This window comes from Dunckerocampus dactyliophorus, chromosome 18 (assembly GCF_027744805.1).
Source record: "Dunckerocampus dactyliophorus isolate RoL2022-P2 chromosome 18, RoL_Ddac_1.1, whole genome shotgun sequence".
Lineage (NCBI taxonomy): Eukaryota > Metazoa > Chordata > Actinopteri > Syngnathiformes > Syngnathidae > Dunckerocampus > Dunckerocampus dactyliophorus.
Window position 1 is genome coordinate 4,976,960 of NC_072836.1, and position 18,812 is coordinate 4,995,771.

Sequence of the window (18,812 nt, forward strand, 5' to 3'; positions counted from 1 at the left end):
TGATGCAGATCAACATTTGACAACCAATGGTACGATTGAAAAGAAAAGAAGCCACATCTGAGGAAATGTCTCCCTCTTGGGGACATACTGCAGATTGCACGTTTAAAACTCTGAAGAGGTTGAGATTATGATGATAGGTGACGTTTTCACAACACCCATGCTTCAGCACAGGAACGATGTCACAAGCTGTAATATACTTTTGTGGTTCACAATGTTTTCTTTGGCAGGAGATCATGTGTGAAAATCACAGTGGAGAGAATTTTATACTTAATTTTATACTTAAATATTTTTATACTTAAATTATGATTAATGCCATTTGTTTGTGGCGTTTGGGCATATCAATTTGGCATGTCAGGAAAAGCCCTTGTAAACCTAATTCACTGTGAAACACGTTAAATTACTTCAGAAATGTTCAGAATATTTTAAAACAATTTACAATATACAAAAAAATGCCTTGTATTACTCACAACTCACTTTTATTTGATTAATTTCTACAATAATATTTCGTTTGCAAGCGCGGTTGTTAGCGTTGCTGGTAATTTCTGATAGGACTTGAATGTAGCACAAAGGGAAGCACGGCCTACTTCCGCTGCGTCATTTTCCAACATGGCGGCGCCCCACAGGGTGGTTGTTAGCACCTGTGACTCGACTCCAATTTTGTCTGATTCTTCCAACGCCGACGTTAAACGACCCCAGTTTGGGACTCGCTTTCTTACAGACCCTCGGCAGGTTTTCCAGCACAACGCCTGGTGGGTAAATTACCGAAATTATCTGCATTAGGACGCTCACGTGATAGTTTTGCTTACATGGCCAATTGCTGTGATGCGTTTGGGGCAAATTTAGAAGATCTCACAAACACGTTCCCCGCTATTAAATGGATAGAAAAGCCAAAGTTATTGTTACTTAATGTGCTGTGTTGTCAACAGGGACAACGTGGAGTGGACTGAGGAGCAAGAAGCAGCTGCAAAAACCAAAGTACAAGAAAATAGTCAGCCACTGCCTCAAGAGAAGCAAGGTAACAGTCCATTCATTTTCTATAGCGCTTGCCCTCATTAGGGTCACGGGTGACTGCTGGTTTTAGGGTGACAGTTGGCATACAACCTGGACATGTCACCTGTCAAGCATAGGCAGACTTGCTAACCATCATGAGAGACTATACATGAAATTTCAAACGTCTTTATCTTGCGATTGTTGTTCGTTTCTAATGTTTTGGTTATTTATCAGCACAGGAGGGACAAAGTATTCGACACACCTCTCAGTAGGTGGCAATTTAACCACATCAATAAACACAATGAGGAACAGCAAAACCTAAACTAAACTGTTGTGGCGTGTGTGTAACCATGGCAACATGTAACCATGTCTTCCAGAGGACTATGATAACCGGGCCAACGAGTACTGGAACGATTTCTACACAATCCATGAAAACCGCTTCTTTAAGGACCGTCACTGGCTCTTCACTGAGTTCCCAGAGTTGGCTCCGGGTCTCCGCCACCAAGGCCTCCCTGAGGGTATAGATGGCAGTCCCGAGGCCAGTTTGGATTGGGGACAAAGTGATGATGACCTTCCTGGTTCTTGTGCCACGTATCGCATTCTTGAGGTGTTGTTATGAAGTTGGTAATGTTGTGACAAGTGGATGCTAACAAAAGCTCTTTGGACAGGTCGGCTGTGGTGTCGGCAACACAGTGTTCCCCATCTTGAAGACTAACAAGTAAGTGAAGGCAAATATATTCATCTTTAATTTTTTATTTTAAATCATCCTTTTTTTGTGCAGTGACCCAGGACTTTTTGTGTACTGCTGTGACTTCTCTAGCACTGCTGTGGAGCTTGTCAAGGTAAGAAACATGTCAGTAAAGCTTAGATTGAAATTGAAAGCTACATTGGCGCGCTCGCCTTCAGGCTAACCCGGAGTATGACCCCGCTCGCTGTTTCGCCTTTGTGCACGACTTGAGCGACGCCAGCGCTTTGTACCCCGTCCCGGACGGAACCCTCGATGTCGTGGTGCTCATCTTTGTGCTGTCGGCGTTGCATCCGGACAAGTATGAATGCCTCACACTTTCGTCAGTTCCTTTCCTGTCAGTCATTGACTATGGTTGAAAAGTGTCTCTTGTGTTGCAGGATGCAGGCGTCCATCAGTAGATTAGCGCGGCTGCTGAAGCCCGGCGGGGTTATGCTGCTCAGGGACTACGGCCGCTACGACATGGCGCAGCTCCGCTTTAAGAAGGGTGAGTAAAGTGCTGCCTTTTAAATGCATTCCAGCTGTTTTGCTGCCTTCTGGAAAACTGGGAATTTTGACATTTTAAAGCTCCGAGCAGTTCTTTCTCCAGACGTGGAGAGTAGAAAGTCAAAAGTCAAAGCTGGAAAAATCCAGAATTTGACCAACATTTTCTGGAAATGCGCCAAAGTCATACCAGACATTGAACTTACTCCACAAGTGTGACGATAAGCATAGAACCAGAAATTTGCATCGTTGTGGTAGCATGGCAATGACCGTGTACGAGCATCTCTGTCCTTGCAGCTCAATGGAGCATGGCTAACAGTCAACCGCAAGCTGTGTTTAGTCTTTCACATGTGAAGAGACTCACATCCGAGGAGTCTAGCCTACCTCTTAATTTCCATACACACACACTGTTTTTAATAGTTATTGTAATTTATGTTTATGTAGTTGTATTGTGCTATACAATACAACTTAGTTTACAGCTTAGTTTAGTAGCAAATTCAAGTTTCTGTTAGTTGTCAACCATCTTTTTTTTTTTTTTTTTTTTTTACTTGTAAGCTCACAGAGTGGGAGTTGTCTTATGTCCCAGGTTTCACAAATGCATCATCTTGAATGACAACCACGTCTAATAATAATGATGATGTCAATAAATGTTTTCCCAGGACGGTGTCTGTCAGAAAACTTTTATGTCCGTGGTGACGGAACAAGAGTGTACTTCTTCACTCAAGGTAGTTATTTGGGAATCCTTTATATTGGAAACAAAACTAAAAAACATTTTAAGTTTGTATGCATCTTGTCCTTTTCAGGGGAGCTCCATGACATATTCACAGAGGCTGGCCTGGAGAAGGTGCAGAACCTGGTGGACAGGAGGCTGCAGGTGAACCGGGGCAAGCAGCTCACCATGTACAGGGTGTGGATCCAGTGCAAGTACCGCCGGGCCCCCGTTCAGCTCCGCAGACCTGAGGAGGAAAACCACCCCTAGCTTGACCCCACACTCGTGGTACAGAGAGCTGAAGCCATCCTGATGTTGCGAGAGCACAAAGAACCTCATTCATGAGCCGGATGCTGCCATGATGTCCATCCATCCATTTTCTGTCCTCATTGGTGTCATTGGGGTGAGCTGGAGCATACCCCAGCTGACTTTGGGGAGTGAGAGGCTGGGTACACCCTGGACTTGTCAACAGTCAATCACAGGACACAAAGACAAACATTCACACTCACATTCACGCCTATGGACAATTTATCCTAATGCACATGTTTTTGGGAAGTCCGAGTCCTGGAGAAAACCCACCCACCCACGCATGGGGAGAACATGCAAACGTCCAACACACAAAGATTGAAACCTGGATCTGCAGACTGTGAGGCAGCCGTGCTAACCACTCGCCACAACATGCCATAATGATGTCATTATAGATTATAGACTCACATGAGGAAGGGCTGGTTACCCTGGTCTTTGTTTCTATTCACCACAATGCTGTTTTTTTTTTTTTTTTTAGTATTGACATTTTTGGAACACATTGTGCCATTTTAACCTTTTTGTACAGACAATAAAAATATCACCAAGTTTAGTGTTTTTAGATTAACCTTGATTGATTTATATGGCAACTTTTCCATAATGAATTGCATCAGTACACACTGGAGAGCAGCCATCGGTCCAAACGAGATTTGCAGCAGGGTGGACTCTATTTGACGCAATCTCACGAGAAACTATGAGATTTGGGTAATAAAGGTGGGCGTTACTACACATTTTGGTATGACCTCGATACCACGTTCATGCAGAGCCAGTATCGCCTATACAGATACTTAGACATTTTTTTAGATCATTGAATGATTTTGTGATTTTTAAAAATTTTTATACAATAAATGCAAATGTAACAACAGTAATTACTGTATACCTTTCATTGCATACAAATATATAAAATAAAATCAATAGGGCAAAATAAACAAAATCAACAATGGACTCATATCCTTTGGGTTTTTAAACTATATACCAACGTAAATAATATATTTGAACAACACAATATTTGTGGCAAACAGATGAGAACTGAAACATATCAATCTCATCACGCCAGTATCGATCTAATAACGATACTACTTTGGTATCGATATTTGGATCCACTCACCCACCTCTAGTGATTATTGTTTACATTGCAAAAACAAAAAAAAACATGAGATCCGAACCGAATCGATCCGGATTCAGCTGAAACGGACATCACAACTTTCCAGGAGGGGGACAGATTGCTTTCTTCACCCCGCAGCGACGACGACGACAAGGAGGAGGAGGAAGACGACGACGACTAGAGCCCAACTTTGTTTTCATCGCCTGGACCGAAAAGCATCCCCAGCACAGGCGAGGAGAACCGAGGGGTTAACTGACGCCAGCTTTAAAGACATCAATTGTACCTGGTGGAGGAAAAAAGTCGGAGGGTCGCCATTGTGTGGAGGGGAAAGAGGCTACTCGATATCGCAACATGATGGTGCTCGGAGACGGGGATGTGAAGGGGATCCCCGCCTAAAGAGCACTAACAGGCGGGTTTGGGATACCCTCATCTACCGAGGCCTCCGAGGGGGAATCTTCCAACGTCTACTTGAGGTCACCGCGCGCCACCCTCCCCGACAACCATCACGCGAGGCCCGAGGCTGTGGATGCGGCCTACCCCGGTCGGTAGGGACTGACGAGCACCGGGGAAACAACGGGGTACACTGTCCGGATTATAAACAGCAACGACAGGCGCGGGGAACAAGCAGTAAGTATCTGCCTTGTGCTGTCGAGAAAAAATTAAATGAACATTTAAACAACAATTGCGGTGAAAAGATGCTCTTTGCTGCATTGAGCGTCGTGGACAACACAAGAGGATGCTTCTTTATGACAGACGGAGCTAACGCTAGCCGGTGGCTTCGTGTGTCGCCATTAAACTGTTTTATTCAACATATTTACACTTTGGCTGCCCGTTCATTTGATATCGGCCAGGTAAACTCCATATATACCAGGTATGGCAATAATTACACTTGATAAACTTGACTTTAATGCCATGTCTGGCTAGTGTTACCACTGATGCTGCTATGCTAACATCAGTTTTTTTTGCTAGCTCGTTTATCAGGGTTGTTAATCATTGCATTTGTTAACATGCCTCTTTTTTGTCGACATTTTTGAGACATTTTACTCTTGAATTCACGCTTAAATCGATCAAATCTTTGGTCAAAGACAGTTTCATGTGTGCAAGCCATAGGTGATGTAAGTTAAACCTATAAAAATGCTGTAACCTAAACATCTTTGCTTTAGCTAGCAGGGCTCAGTCGCCTTCTTAAAAAAAAAAAAAAACATATTTATATCTAATCATGTGCATTGACTTGGCAGGCCTGTGACCTTTTGATAGGTAGCTTCAGCTGCATGCAACTTGGGCCTATATTGTCTACTGTAGGTGCCATCACATGATGCCATATTTCCCCTTCACACATCTGGCCTACATGTTTGCACAGCCAGTATCTTTACTAGTGGCTTTATTCTCGTGTATCTACAGTAAGCATTCACGGAGAGACATGGAAATGTTCGGCCATGCCGGCTGGTGACTCAGATGAAGGATTATTATTACCCCGCCGTGACTCATCACGACCTATGTCTTGTGAAATAATGATCCGTCACTCCCACTTGATGGTCCGGGACCTGGCAACAGCCTGGCCTTATTATGAATCTGTGTGCTCTTGTCTCCTCCTCAGCCATGATGGAAGAACTGCACAGCCTGGACCCTCGGCGGCAGGAGCTGCTGGAGGCTCGCTTCACCGGGGTCGGCGTGGCCAAGGTGGGTTTTGTTGTGGAGTCCTTGTTGTCTAAAATCAAGTCATTCAACTCATTTTGTTTTGGGGGCCGTGTTTTCACAAAGCTCAGGACGCCTTCCATCTCTATTATTCTTATTTTGTGTATAATGTTAATGCAAGAATCTGCCATACCTTAAAACATTTACTTCCACAGGTGATTTAAGTCATAAAGTAAAAAAAATACCGACAAAGAAGCACTATTATAAAGTCAAAAATCTTGGATATGACAGAAGCACACTTCTGTTTTCAATATCCCCTGCAAACATCCCCTGTATGACAGGAACACACTGCTGTTTTTAACAACCTACCGCAAAAACGGCAGTTAAATTTGACAAGATTTGACAAGAGCCCTGTGGATATACCACAAAAGTGCTAGTCAAAGATTGTCTATTTGGTAGGAGTACTCTTCTGTTTTAAGTATCAACCACAAAATTGCTGGTCAACAATCTCCTATGTGACAGCAGCGCTCCGCTGTTTTTAAGGACCCACTGAAAAGACGCTAGTTAAAGATGCTCTGGAGCGCTCTGCTTGTTTTACAAGTCTACCACAAAATTGCTGGTCCAGGAGCCTCTATACGACAGGAGCGGTCTGCTGTTTTTAAGGACCTACTGCAAAGACGCTAATCAAAGATGCTCAAATTAACGGGAGGCTTCTGCTTGCATTAAGAGTCTACTGTACCAGCAAAATGCAGGTCGAAGATGCTCTCTATGACGGGAGTACTCTGCTGTTTTTTTAGGACCTTGTGCAAAAATGCTAGTCACCGATTCGCGCTATATGACAGGTGCCCTATAGGACCTAGTGCAAAAATGCTAGTCAAAGATCTTCTATTAAACAGGAGCGCTCTGTTAGTCTCTCCCAGGTTTTGAACCGAACTCCTGGGCTTTTCTGATGTCATTTGAGGGCCAAATGTGGCCCATGGTCGCCATTTGATTAGGGCCGATCTAAATGTTTTTGAAAACTGGTCATTACGTGTATGTTTCTGTCTTATGTTTCATTTCTAGTCTAGTAGCGTTCCTTTGTTTGGTGAGGATGAGCGTGCCTCGTGTTGTGTGTGTGTGTGTTTTGGCTGGTGTGATATGACATCTCCCCCTCGCTGATGATGTAGTGCCTGCATGTACAAGTAGCGAAGCCTGCCAAGAAGGCCACAGACGGGATGGGAGGGCAAAAAAACAAGGGGGTAGGGGTTGAGGCTAAGGAGAAGTGCTGAAATAGTTGTTCACCAGGTGTGATTGAGGCGGCGGCAGCGTGCGGCGGTGGCATCTTTGCAGAAGGTGATCTTGGAACACTTTGGGAAGGCGATGCCAGGAGTGGGCGGCGTGCCAACCATAGGCAGGGCTCAGAGCATGGCATGGCTGCCGCAGAGAAAATGGCGGCATCCTGCCACCCTGGATGACAGGAGATGCTGGGGGTGGATGTGTCTGTGTGCTGAGGGGGCATCTGCAAATGCCTGTGAAGAAAAAGCCTGATGTCACAAAGAAGCTTGACCTTGATCTTGCTCACAGAAATTCTGAACACTAAATAATAATAAAGTTTTTGCTAATTCTATGTAAAGAAATGGGATGAAATTACTCCCCCCCCCTTCCCATAATCCCTCTCAGGGCTTTAAGCAAGGGGATGAGAGAAGCAGAAAAAAAAGGACACCCTTTTTTTTTTTTTAAAGGTGAGAGGAGGAGGAGGAGGAAGAATAGATCCTCAGCTTGTAATGTTCAGCCATTTTAGGGAAGGTTCAGTGAGTGAGAGTGCTCTTCTGTGCTCTGAATGACAAAACCGCCCCCTCCCAGCGCCACCACCACCAGATTGGGCAGTGCCTGTGGAATTTTGATGTGATTTGTTTGACTGACAAGCATCAGCCAGGGAAGAGGCATCGCTAGGTCGCTAATGGCAACAAGCAAGCAGCAGCTTCCCTCATTGTGTGCTTGCTATCAGCCACATTGCCTGTCTCCCGCATCCATTCTGCACTTGTTGCTGTTTAATGAACAGTAACAATAACATGACTTGTCTTTGCAGGGCTCAGGCCAAAATCAGAATGAGTCGTCCAACCAGAGTCTATGTAGTGTCGGCTCTCTCAGTGACAAAGAACTAGAGGTGAGGCTTTGCTTTTTCCATCTAGTCGTCTCCCAGTGTCCTTCCCCACGGGTTTTTCACTGGGTCTTCACCTCCTGACAGACTCCGGAGAAAAAGGCCAATGACCAGAGAGCCCGAAAACGGAAAGCGGACCACTTTGATGGCAGCCAAGGTGAGACCCTGCCAACCATCAGACATTTTAATGAAAAGCTTGTCTCTTCGCTGCTTAACCATTTCACAGCCAGTGCACTTCCAAACACGCTGAGATTACAGTGACCCATATGTTGAATTTAGGGAGCCTTACGCCTGCGTAACACATTTAGTTTACAGTTTTTTTTTGTTTGTTGCCAACAATGACGTGCGCACCACTGTATTTCAACAGCTCAGCATCTTTACAGACCATATCTCGTTAAAGGTAGTAAAAGAAAATTACAGAAGTTAAAAGGTACTGAAAAGCATTACCACTACTTACAATTTTATGCCGGATCAAATTTTTCTCTTTGTGTTTGTGTTAAAGTTTGCATGAGTTTATTTATATAATAGTTTTATTTAAAGGAAAACTGCACTTTTTGGAAAATTTTGCCCATCATCAACAACCCTTGAACACGTCTTTCTCTTTTCTGTGCGTTCTAAATATATAAAAGCAGCTAAAAAGACTAAAGGCTAAGAATGCACGCAGTGGGAAGCCTTCTGGAAAAAAAACTCCAAAAAGCACCAACAACGCTCCATTTACATATACAGACCCTTTCCAAAAAATTAGAATGTCATGGAAAAGTTGTTTAATTTCCATAATTCCATTCAAAAAGTTGAACTTTCATAGATTATAGATTCAGGGCCCACAATTTAAACGATTTCAAGTGTTTATTTGTTTATTTTTACGTAATTTGGGCTTCCAGCTCATAAAACCCACAAAAACAGGAATTCAAAAAATTTGAATACTGTGAAGAAATCACCATTTACTTCTCAGTTTTTGCAGGAAAAAAAGAAAGAAATTAGGATCACATCAAATCAATCAAAATATGGTACTTTGAAAACGATATGTCAATCTTCAATACTTGGTTGGGAATCCCTTTGCCTTAATCACTGCCTCGATGCCACGTGGCATTGAAGCAATCAGCCTGTGGCATTGCCTGGGAGTTATGGAAGCCCAGATTTCCTTGATGCTTGCTGTCAGCTTTTCTTTGTTGTTGGGTCTGGTGCCCCTCATTTTCCTCTTGAGAATACCCCATAGATTCTCAATGGGGTTTAGGTCCGGTGAGTTAGCTGGCCAGTCAAGCACTGTGATGGCATGGGCATCAAACCAGGTTTTGGTGCTTCTGGCGGTATGGGCAGGGGCCAGGTCCTGCTGGAAGATGAAATCTGCATCTCCATACAGATCCTCAGCAGAAGGAATCATGAAGTCCTCTAAAACATTCTGGTAGACTGTTGCGGTGACCTTGGATTTAAGAAAGCAGAGTTTACCAACACCTGCACCGGACATTGCACCCCAAATCATGACGGACTGTGGATATTTCACACTGGACCTCAGGCAGCTTGGGTTCTGTTCCTCACCCGTCTTCCTCCAAACCCACAACCCTGAAGCCCACAGTCATCTCTTTTGCTGGTGCATCTTCTCCTGCCACATTTTGCCCTTCCTCTAGACTTTCCATTGATATGCTTGGACACAGCACTCTGTGAACAACCAGCCTCCTTAGCTATGAACTTTTGTGGCTTACCCAGCCTATGGAGGGTATCAATGATGGTCTTCTGGCCAGTTGTCATGTCTGCAGTCTTCCCCATATTGAACCCAACTGAGACAATTGAACCAAACTGAAGCAATTTAATGACACCTGGGGAAGCCTGTGCAGGTGATTTGAGTTTAGTAGATGATTAGTGTGTGACACTCAGTTTAAAACATTCTTGCCCTGCAAAATTTGGGCTGATTTCTTCACAGTATTCTAATTTTTTGAATTCCTGTTTTCGTGATTTTTATGAGCTGGAAGCCCAAATTATGTAAAAAATAAACAAATAAACACTTGAAATTGTTTAAATTGTGGGCCCTGAATCTATAATCTATGAAAGTTTAACTTTTTGAATGGAATTATGGAAATTAAACAACTTTTCCATGACATTCAAATTTTTTGGAAAGGGTCTGTAATGTGACGTGCATATTAACCCAGCTATAGCGACATTGTTGTAATTATTATTGTTCTTGTTATTATTATAATTATTATTAACAACGCCAAAGAACTACATTACAGACATAGTGACACTTTGCCACACCACACGGGCTAGCTTCTAGCTGGCTAGTGTGATTAGCAAAATGATTATTTTCTCTTTAAAATATCTTATTATCTTAAAATCAATATTTTCTCTTACCAAGTTTAGTCTAAACAGTCCAACAGCCCTCAAATATGCCAGTGTCTTTGCTGTGAGGTCGACATGGTCACGCAGTGACCTCGGCCAGCCAGAGGTAGTGGTGCCTGGCGGTTGCTCTGATTTATTGTTCCTTATCAGGGAGAAAAAGTGTCTGTTTTGAATGAAAAGCCCTTGTGAATGTGCTTTACATCCTCATGATATAAACCTGTGTGTCCTCTTTGTCTCGGGGCACTCTCCAGGAGACAGCAACATTGAATGTCCTCTCTGCTTGACTAGTGCCCTCCCAAAGCTTTGATAATAAAATAGATAAAAGACAATTTGGTTTTTGTGGACAATCTTCATTAATAGAAAACTGGCAAAAACACAAGCGACCAACTTCACCACACACTCGCTCACAGCGACAGGCGGGTGAATAGGTTTTTGGGGGTCTTTTTATGGCTATTTTAAATGTATTAGGCGATTGCAGCCAGTTGTTCAGTAATTGAGAGCAGGAAGTCCTTTCTTCACTTAAGTAGTATAGGTGTTAATGGCCCCAGGTTTTAATTAGAGTAGCTCGCGCGCACTCACTAAATTGTGCTGAAAGACTGAGACCATGGCAGTCACTTACGCTTTAAAATAACTTCCACTTCCTCGCAGACGTTTGAAGGTTTTGGGCCAATATTGTGGGCAATTTGAAAGTGTTAAGTGTCTTGCCAAAGAAGGAAAGCGAGCCCAAAGCATTATGTTGCCACCAAGTTCACTTTCTATGTTCATTGCACCTTCTATCCTAACTCCTTGCAACTTTTCTCCCAGGAAAAGCAGGAACAAGGGGACATAAAATTAGCGACTATTTTGAGGTGAGTGTCAAATGCCGTCGACAGAAACCATAAGAACACTTATTCTTCATCTTCGTTCATCACCATCGCCGCATTCTCACTCAACTTCTTTCCTTTCCCTCCCTCCTTGCTTCCTTCACTGTCAGTTTGCGGGAGGTAGCGGCCCTGGTACCAGCCCTGCAAGGGGGATCCCACCGGTGGTCCGCTCTTCCCCTCAACACTCGCTCTCCAACCCTCCTGTCACGGTGAGCGCACCTTTAACGCTCCCCCTTTTTTTCATGCTGTTCTTTTCTTGCACACTAGATATTTTTTTGAAGGTCGCACATATGAATGTGGATGCGTCTTACTATGTCCACGCTAGCGTATTTGCACCCTTGAGGTGGGATACAACTTGTTGCAGGACACCGATCAACCTAGTTCCGATTTGGAAACTATTTTTGCCATAGGGAATAATCATACATAATAAATAATAATTTTCAAGGAAAAAAGAAAGAAATATGTTTGAAGGTGTAACTTTGGCCATCATGCAACCTTTAAGTGTACAGGCAAAGTTTTCAGTCACACTTTAACAGTCTTAACTGGCAAGTGTAAAAGGAAGTGAAGCACCTTAATGGTGTAAAAGAGTCGGTATATTAACCAAGCGTACGGTGCCTTTACATAACTTCTTCCTGTTATGTGGGCTGCGCAATTCTGCAAAAAATGTCCAGCATGATTTTCTTGCTTAGAATTGATATCGAAATTCACACATACACACACACACACACACACACCATGTTCAGGGCCTTGTGCTTTCATTTTAATAAATCACACCGTTTTTTTATTATTATCATCATTATTATCATTATCATTATAATTACCTTGTTCTGCTTTATGGAAACTTCCAAATGTCCTGAAAGGACAGTAGAATTTAATAGAACATAATCCATCAAGTCAAAACATGTCTCACTCACTCCACGATACATGGATACACATAATAAAGACAATTCCAAAGAAAAGTCGCCGCACTGGCGGAGAATGAGGAGTAAGTGCTGGCCTTCATGCTAATAACAATGGCAGCGTTTGTGGTGCAACTTGTTAAGTAAAAAACAATTGTAGATACTGTATTTAGAAATTAGATTGCGTGTTAGTGTGAATGGAGATCGCAATTTTTTTTTTTTTATTTCTCTCACCTTTCCACCTTTTTTCACCTTTTCTACTAAAAGCACTTGTTGAGGCTGCCAAAGAACAAACAAAACACCCGAGCAGAGTTGCTATACACTGGATGTCCTTTCTGCCGATGTAATGTGTGTATGTAATTGTGCTCGCCTCCCTTGACGTTTTTTTCATTGCACGGCTGTTTCCTGTTTCCCAGGTGCAGCAGGGTAGCCCCTCGTCGGTGGGCTCGGCCAACACGGAGCTATCATTGTGCTCTCTGAAGCCCGCCTCACTTCACTTGCTCCACAAAGCCACACAGGTACCTTTTTATCGCCGTCTTTTGTGTCTCTCAAACCAGATAAGTGTGCTACTGCTTGGTCCTTTTACACATTTTAACCAAAACCGTTTTTGTTCACGCTACCCTGTAGTCTGACCTTACCATAGAGAAACTAACCGCATTGGAGAACAACAAGAACTCCGACCTGGAGAAGAAGGAGGGACGAATAGACGATTTGTTGCGGGTACTAATCAAACAGAAGTGTCCCACCTGAAACATTGCTTTTCAGTCTACACATGGAAAGCTCACTTTCATTTTGCATACGCTGTGCTTCAGGCTAACTGCGACCTGAGGAGGCAGATTGACGAGCAGCAGAGGATGCTGGAGCGCTACAAGGAGCGCTTGAATAAGTGCGTGACCATGTCCAAGAAGCTCCTCATTGAAAAAGTATGTACCGTGACTTGAGCCGCCCAATCAGGCGCATCGCTTGTTGGGCTTTGTTTGTTTAGTCCTCGAGGGGTCAACATGGCTGTGATTGATGGCTCTGTTTATGTCCCGCTGCAGTCCAAACAGGAGAAAATGGCGTGTCGTGACAAAAGCATGCAGGATCGGCTACGGCTGGGCCACTTCACCACAGTCAGACATGGAGCCTCTTTCACCGAGCAGTGGACGGACGGCTACGCCTTCCAAAACCTCATCAAGTAAGGAACTCCACATTCCTCTCTTACGTTAAGGTCAGATGAGTGCTTGACTAACACAAGCAACTCTTGCTCTTGAGCGTGAATATGGAAATGAACTTGACTTGAAATTCTACTTTGAACCTGAAGAACTGTGCCTGTGCCTTCTTTCCAGGCAACAAGAGCGGATCAACTCGCAGCGAGAAGACATTGAGAGGCAGCGCAAACTGCTAGCCAAGCGCAAGCCGCCCTCCATGGCCCAGACGCCGCCTCCGAGCCTGGAACAAAACAAGCGGAAAAGCAAAGCAAACGGGACAGAGAGTGAAGCGTAGGATGTTCCCCCCCCCCCCCCCCCCATGTTCTCTCACTCTTTCTCTCCTGCATTTAAAGTTATTCTTAGTCTGGCTGTGTTTTCTCATAGGTTATCGCAGGCGGAGTACCACGAGCAGGAGGAAATATTCAAGCTGAGACTGGGCCATCTAAAGAAGGTGATGTTTTACTCGTGTTATCTTTTAGTTGTGAAAGATGGTGTTGTTGAGGGCATGTTGAGATGTTTGTTGTCCTTCGCAGGAGGAGGCTGAGATCCAGGCAGAGCTGGAGAGGTTGGAGCGAGTCCGAAACCTGCACATTCGCGAGCTGAAAAGAATCCACAACGAGGATAATTCCCAGTAGGATTCCTCCATAACAGAACATGTCTTTTTAATGTTGGCCGCCATTGCTGCTGTGACACTCAACCGCTTTCCTACCTGCAGATTCAAAGATCACCCGACGCTAAACGACCGATACCTGCTTCTCCATTTACTCGGACGTGGAGGTTTTAGTGAAGTTTACAAGGTGAGGGCTTGATTACAAGCATCATTTGACCTCTGTTTGTCTGTTTCTCCTAACAAACCTTCCTTTTTCAGGCCTTTGATTTAACAGAGCAAAGGTATGTGGCGGTCAAAATCCACCAGCTTAACAAAAACTGGAGGGATGAGAAGAAGGAAAACTACCACAAGTGAGTACTTGGTGACCAGCAATACCAGCAATAATGAACCTCCAGTGTGTCATGTGACAACGCTTGTGTTTGCCTCAGACACGCATGCAGAGAATATAGAATCCACAAAGAGCTGGACCACCCGCGAATAGTTAAACTCTACGACTACTTCTCGCTTGACACAGACTCGTAAGTCACTCTAAGCTCACCTACGTTGGATCTGCTCACATGCAAACGATGCCAATGTTCATCTCGGTTTGGCCGCAGGTTCTGCACGGTCCTGGAGTACTGCGAGGGCAACGACTTGGACTTCTACTTGAAGCAGCACAAACTGATGTCCGAGAAGGAAGGGCGCTCCATCATTATGCAGATAGTCAACGCCCTGAAGTACCTCAACGAGATCAGACCGCCTATCATCCACTACGACCTTAAACCTGGTGGGTTCCGCACAAAACACATTTTATTTCAATTTGACACTGCAGTGGGGCATAAACTGCTTTGTATTTGTGTGAAATAAGCATTGGATCGCAAAGCAAAGCATAGCTTACTACTTGATGGAGAAACCTCTGTAGGTCACCACACAGGTGAGATGTTTCTTCACCAGGATTGCGCACATCTCGGGAAGAGATTGTGGTTCACTCCTCTCTATAGATACTCACCAAATTCTGGAGGTTTTGAGGCTGTTGCTTGGCAACTCAAAAGTTTCAGCTTCCGCCTGTAGACTGGCTAGACTGAATACTTATTTCACTCAATCAAATATAAATTGATCTTATTTTTTTTGCTTTGTCTTATATTCTGTCTCTCACTGTTGCAATAAACCAACCATAAAACTATAGCCTGTTCATGTCTTTGTAAGTGAGGTAAACTAACAAAATGAGCAGGGGGCAAATGATTATTTAATTGTAGTACTTGTTATAAAATCCTTTTGGGTTCCATTCAGGTAACATCCTACTGGTGAACGGCACGGCGTGCGGGGAGATCAAGATCACAGATTTCGGCCTGTCCAAGATCATGGATGATGACAGCTACAACTCTGTGGACGGCATGGAGCTGACGTCTCAGGGAGCCGGCACGTACTGGTGAGATGATGATGATGATGATGATGATGATGATGACAGCACGCACGCCGTAGTCTGAATGTCACCAAGACATGGGACATTTCATCTATGCTGTTTGTTCAGCGGAGACGTCAAAATGCATCACTTAATCCTTGCTGCAATCTTACCCAGCATTTTTATACCCCCTTTTCCCTCAGGTACCTGCCGCCAGAGTGTTTCGTCGTCGGAAAAGAACCACCCAAAATCTCCAATAAGGTGGATGTGTGGTCCGTCGGGGTCATTTTCTACCAGTGCTTGTACGGCCGCAAGGTAAGAGCAGAAACGCAACACTCTCTCTTACAGGGGATGCAAGAACATTTTAGAGATTTTCTAGGCATGTGATGCATAGAAAGGGTTGAGAACTGCAGAATTAGATGTAGATGACATCAAATATTCATCCAGCCATAATAAGGAAGGATAATCCGATTTAGAATGGATGCTTAGTTGATGTATTTTTATCCCAAATGCTCGGAGTCACCATCAAAAATTGACTACAATGACAGCAAATCTTATTTACGTAATGTGAGAAATATTCACTGTTTAACTCAGAGGTGTCCAATTTTTCTCCCCACTAAGGGCTGCATACAAAAAAATTGAAAGATGGCCGGGGTCTTGTGCATTAAAGATGCTCAAATCAATCCAATGTAGGTCAATAATATGCTAAGCTACCTGTTCAAAACATCCACATCTTAGCTTTGCTTAAAAGCTAATTAGTGTAAATCTAATAATATATCTCATTAATAATACATTTTCTTTTTGGAAATTGCTGAGGGTCTTTATGAAGCAGTTTCTTTGTAATAGCATAATAAAGTGCTGCAAGTCATTTTGGTAACAAACTGAAAGTGATGTCTAAGGCCCATTTTCTGGTTGTAGAATGTATTAATTATGGTACGATAACGATGTATTTTACAATTGGGTTATAAACAGTAGTCACTCAAGGTGAATGAATATAAAATGCAGCTCTATCTTGCAAGATTGATGATAATGATTTAAAAAAAAAAAAAAAAAAAGTGCCATAATTCTTGACCTATCTTTGTGTACCCCTTTTTTTTTTTTTTTGTACCACTTGTTTTACTTTTGTTTGTGTTTGCTGTGCAGCCTTTCGGCCATAACCAGTCTCAGCAGGACATCCTGCAGGAGAACACCATCCTGAAGGCCACAGACGTACAGTTCCCGCCCAAACCGGTCGTCACACCTGAAGCCAAGGTGAGGAATGAGTCTTGCATCCTCTTTGACTTTGAGACCCTTTTTGCATGGCGCCGATGCTATTAAGTGTTTTTGCTCCCGCAGGCATTCATACGACGCTGTTTAGTCTACCGAAAGGAGGACCGCATTGACGTTCATCAGCTGTCCAACGACCCCTTCCTCATGCCACACTTCCGCAAGTCGGTGGCCTCCTCGGGCAGCTCGGCCATGGCCGTAGCCTCCACGTCCAGCTCCTCCAACAGCAGCGCCTCCAATTGAGCCTACCACAGACCAGACTTGATAGCGGGAATGGCATTGTGGGGGTGGAGCTTTATTTTCCCCCCCACCTCACCTACCTTCCGCCTCCCTCCTAATCGCATCCCATCTTGCCACGAGGGAAGTATTGAATGGAGAAGCAAAAGGGGGTGAGGAGATTGGGAAAAGATGTCCTCACCCCTACAGCTTACATGTCTACTGGGGAGGTGTTGGTGTGGGTGGGGGGTCAAGCCCAGCCCAGGATGACTCACAGTGAAAAGCAAGGTGGGCTTCAGCGTTCGTTTTTTTTCCTTCTGCTTAAAAAAAAAGAAAAGAAATAAGAAGCGTAGAAGTGCTTCAGCTTGGCCCAATGGACAAGACTGCTGTTGAGGTGATGCGGGGGCATTTGTGGCCCCCGCTGTCGCTCGCAAACCCACGCATGAGTCCTTCTGGTGGACGTCGTTCACCTTCACGCTCAAACAGCAAGGCCTGTTTTATTGCATTACAGCCCCAAATACCAGTGTCCCCACCTCATAAAACACACACGCCCCTTCCTCCCCGTCAGCCCCTTGACCAAAGCTTTTAACTCAACCAGGTGGTGGCGCCGTTGCACCTCAGTTCTCTGAAGAATGCTTCTGTAGGTTGTCATGGATTGGAAGCTACTGAAGAACGCCCCCCCCTCCCAATTGCCGCCTCCTTCATTTTTCAGGAATTAACCATTTTTATGGAGAAAACTTGTTTTTTTTTTTTTTGTCAAGTTGCCTTTAATTAGAACTCTTGCTTGTTTTTATTGACCCGCCCTCCTCCCTGCCATAAAACATATTTATTTAGCTATGTTTGAATTCATTTTTGGCCATTTTAAGAAGAAAAAAAGCAAGGGACTGATTTACCATCTAGTACTTTTTGGGGGGGAGAATTGGGCCTTAGCAGACCGTTACATAAACCATTAAAAAACTATTGTTTCAAAGATGTGCTTGTTCTAGTTTCATGCCCTGGCCTTTTATCGTTCATGTCTCTTAACTTTATTTAGGAGAGACCCTGACAGTGCTCCACACATGACGTGTGCATGTTTTATTCAAGTTGCTACTCATTCCAGGTATTTTTCAACATGGACAAATACTGTAATGACTTCATTTGGGGCACCTTCACAAATATAAGAAGCATTATATGTTTACTGTGGTTATTTTGAGCAGATTAGAAGTGCTTTTTATAGGGTTTTTTTTTTTCCCCAAAAGTGTGGCACAGCGAGGCTTCCCTCAAAAAAATAATACAGTTGGACTGGACCTGCTCTGCAAAATATAATTTTTTCGAGCACATTTTGTAGCGTTTATTAGTTCATGCCAGACTACTATTTACTCCCAGCTTCAGCTCAGTGAAAACCAGTGCATTTGATCTTAAAATACAGTTTTCTATATTTCTCAAGCTGCTGCGCCTCCTCCCTTCTGGCTTCTGGGTTGTCTCTGAACATTTTGGGGAAAAAAATAACATTGCACATGTAGTTTCTGATAGTTTTGCTTATATGCAGTGTATGGGGGGGGGGAGAATGAGGACACTTTACTGTAAATTAGTGGCGCCCCCTGTGGGTTGTGGTTCAAATGCTTTGGGAAACAAAGTTTTATAATCATTATTAGACAAATGGTGTACGGCTTATGGGCAAGTAGTTGCATGGCGGCCATGTTTTTCCAACCAATCTTGCTCAAATTTTACACACGCGCTTGTCAGTACCTAAGGGTCAAACCTTGGGGTTTAAGGACAGCGCCACCATGTGGTGAATTTGTCATAAAAACAATAGCACAGGCATCACAGTTAGGTGCATCTTTTGACAAAAAATGACCTGGAGTGGAGAAATTACATCATTGGTTGTCCTCATTTTTAATGAAGTGTCCGTTGGGCCTGCGGGTTCCCTCAATGGCCACTGGGGGTCCTCAGACCTCATGTTGTAA

The 18,812-nt window shown here is 43.8% G+C and overlaps 2 protein-coding genes across 2 annotated transcripts; both read left to right on the forward strand.

The window, feature by feature from the left end:
• Positions 1 to 606: 606 nt before the first annotated feature.
• Positions 607 to 3,781, forward strand: mettl2a (methyltransferase 2A, methylcytidine). Its single transcript, XM_054759279.1, has 9 exons — positions 607 to 749; positions 927 to 1,015; positions 1,368 to 1,597; positions 1,659 to 1,708; positions 1,772 to 1,832; positions 1,897 to 2,036; positions 2,116 to 2,222; positions 2,878 to 2,943; positions 3,022 to 3,781. Exons 1-9 carry the CDS (start codon positions 607 to 609, stop codon positions 3,195 to 3,197), a joined length of 1,062 nt encoding a protein of 353 aa, XP_054615254.1. The 3' UTR covers positions 3,198 to 3,781.
• Positions 3,782 to 4,331: 550 nt separating this feature from the next.
• tlk2 (tousled-like kinase 2) lies at positions 4,332 to 18,333 on the forward strand. Its single transcript, XM_054759278.1, has 21 exons — positions 4,332 to 4,962; positions 5,933 to 6,015; positions 8,039 to 8,116; positions 8,198 to 8,267; positions 11,246 to 11,289; positions 11,415 to 11,513; positions 12,620 to 12,721; positions 12,831 to 12,923; positions 13,016 to 13,126; positions 13,244 to 13,380; positions 13,532 to 13,684; positions 13,778 to 13,844; positions 13,927 to 14,024; positions 14,109 to 14,190; positions 14,262 to 14,353; positions 14,432 to 14,521; positions 14,600 to 14,769; positions 15,273 to 15,411; positions 15,588 to 15,699; positions 16,528 to 16,635; positions 16,720 to 18,333. The coding sequence occupies exons 2-21, from the start codon at positions 5,935 to 5,937 to the stop codon at positions 16,891 to 16,893; spliced, it is 2,100 nt and encodes a 699-aa protein (XP_054615253.1). The 5' UTR covers positions 4,332 to 4,962; positions 5,933 to 5,934; the 3' UTR covers positions 16,894 to 18,333.
• The last annotated feature ends 479 nt before the right edge of the window (positions 18,334 to 18,812 follow it).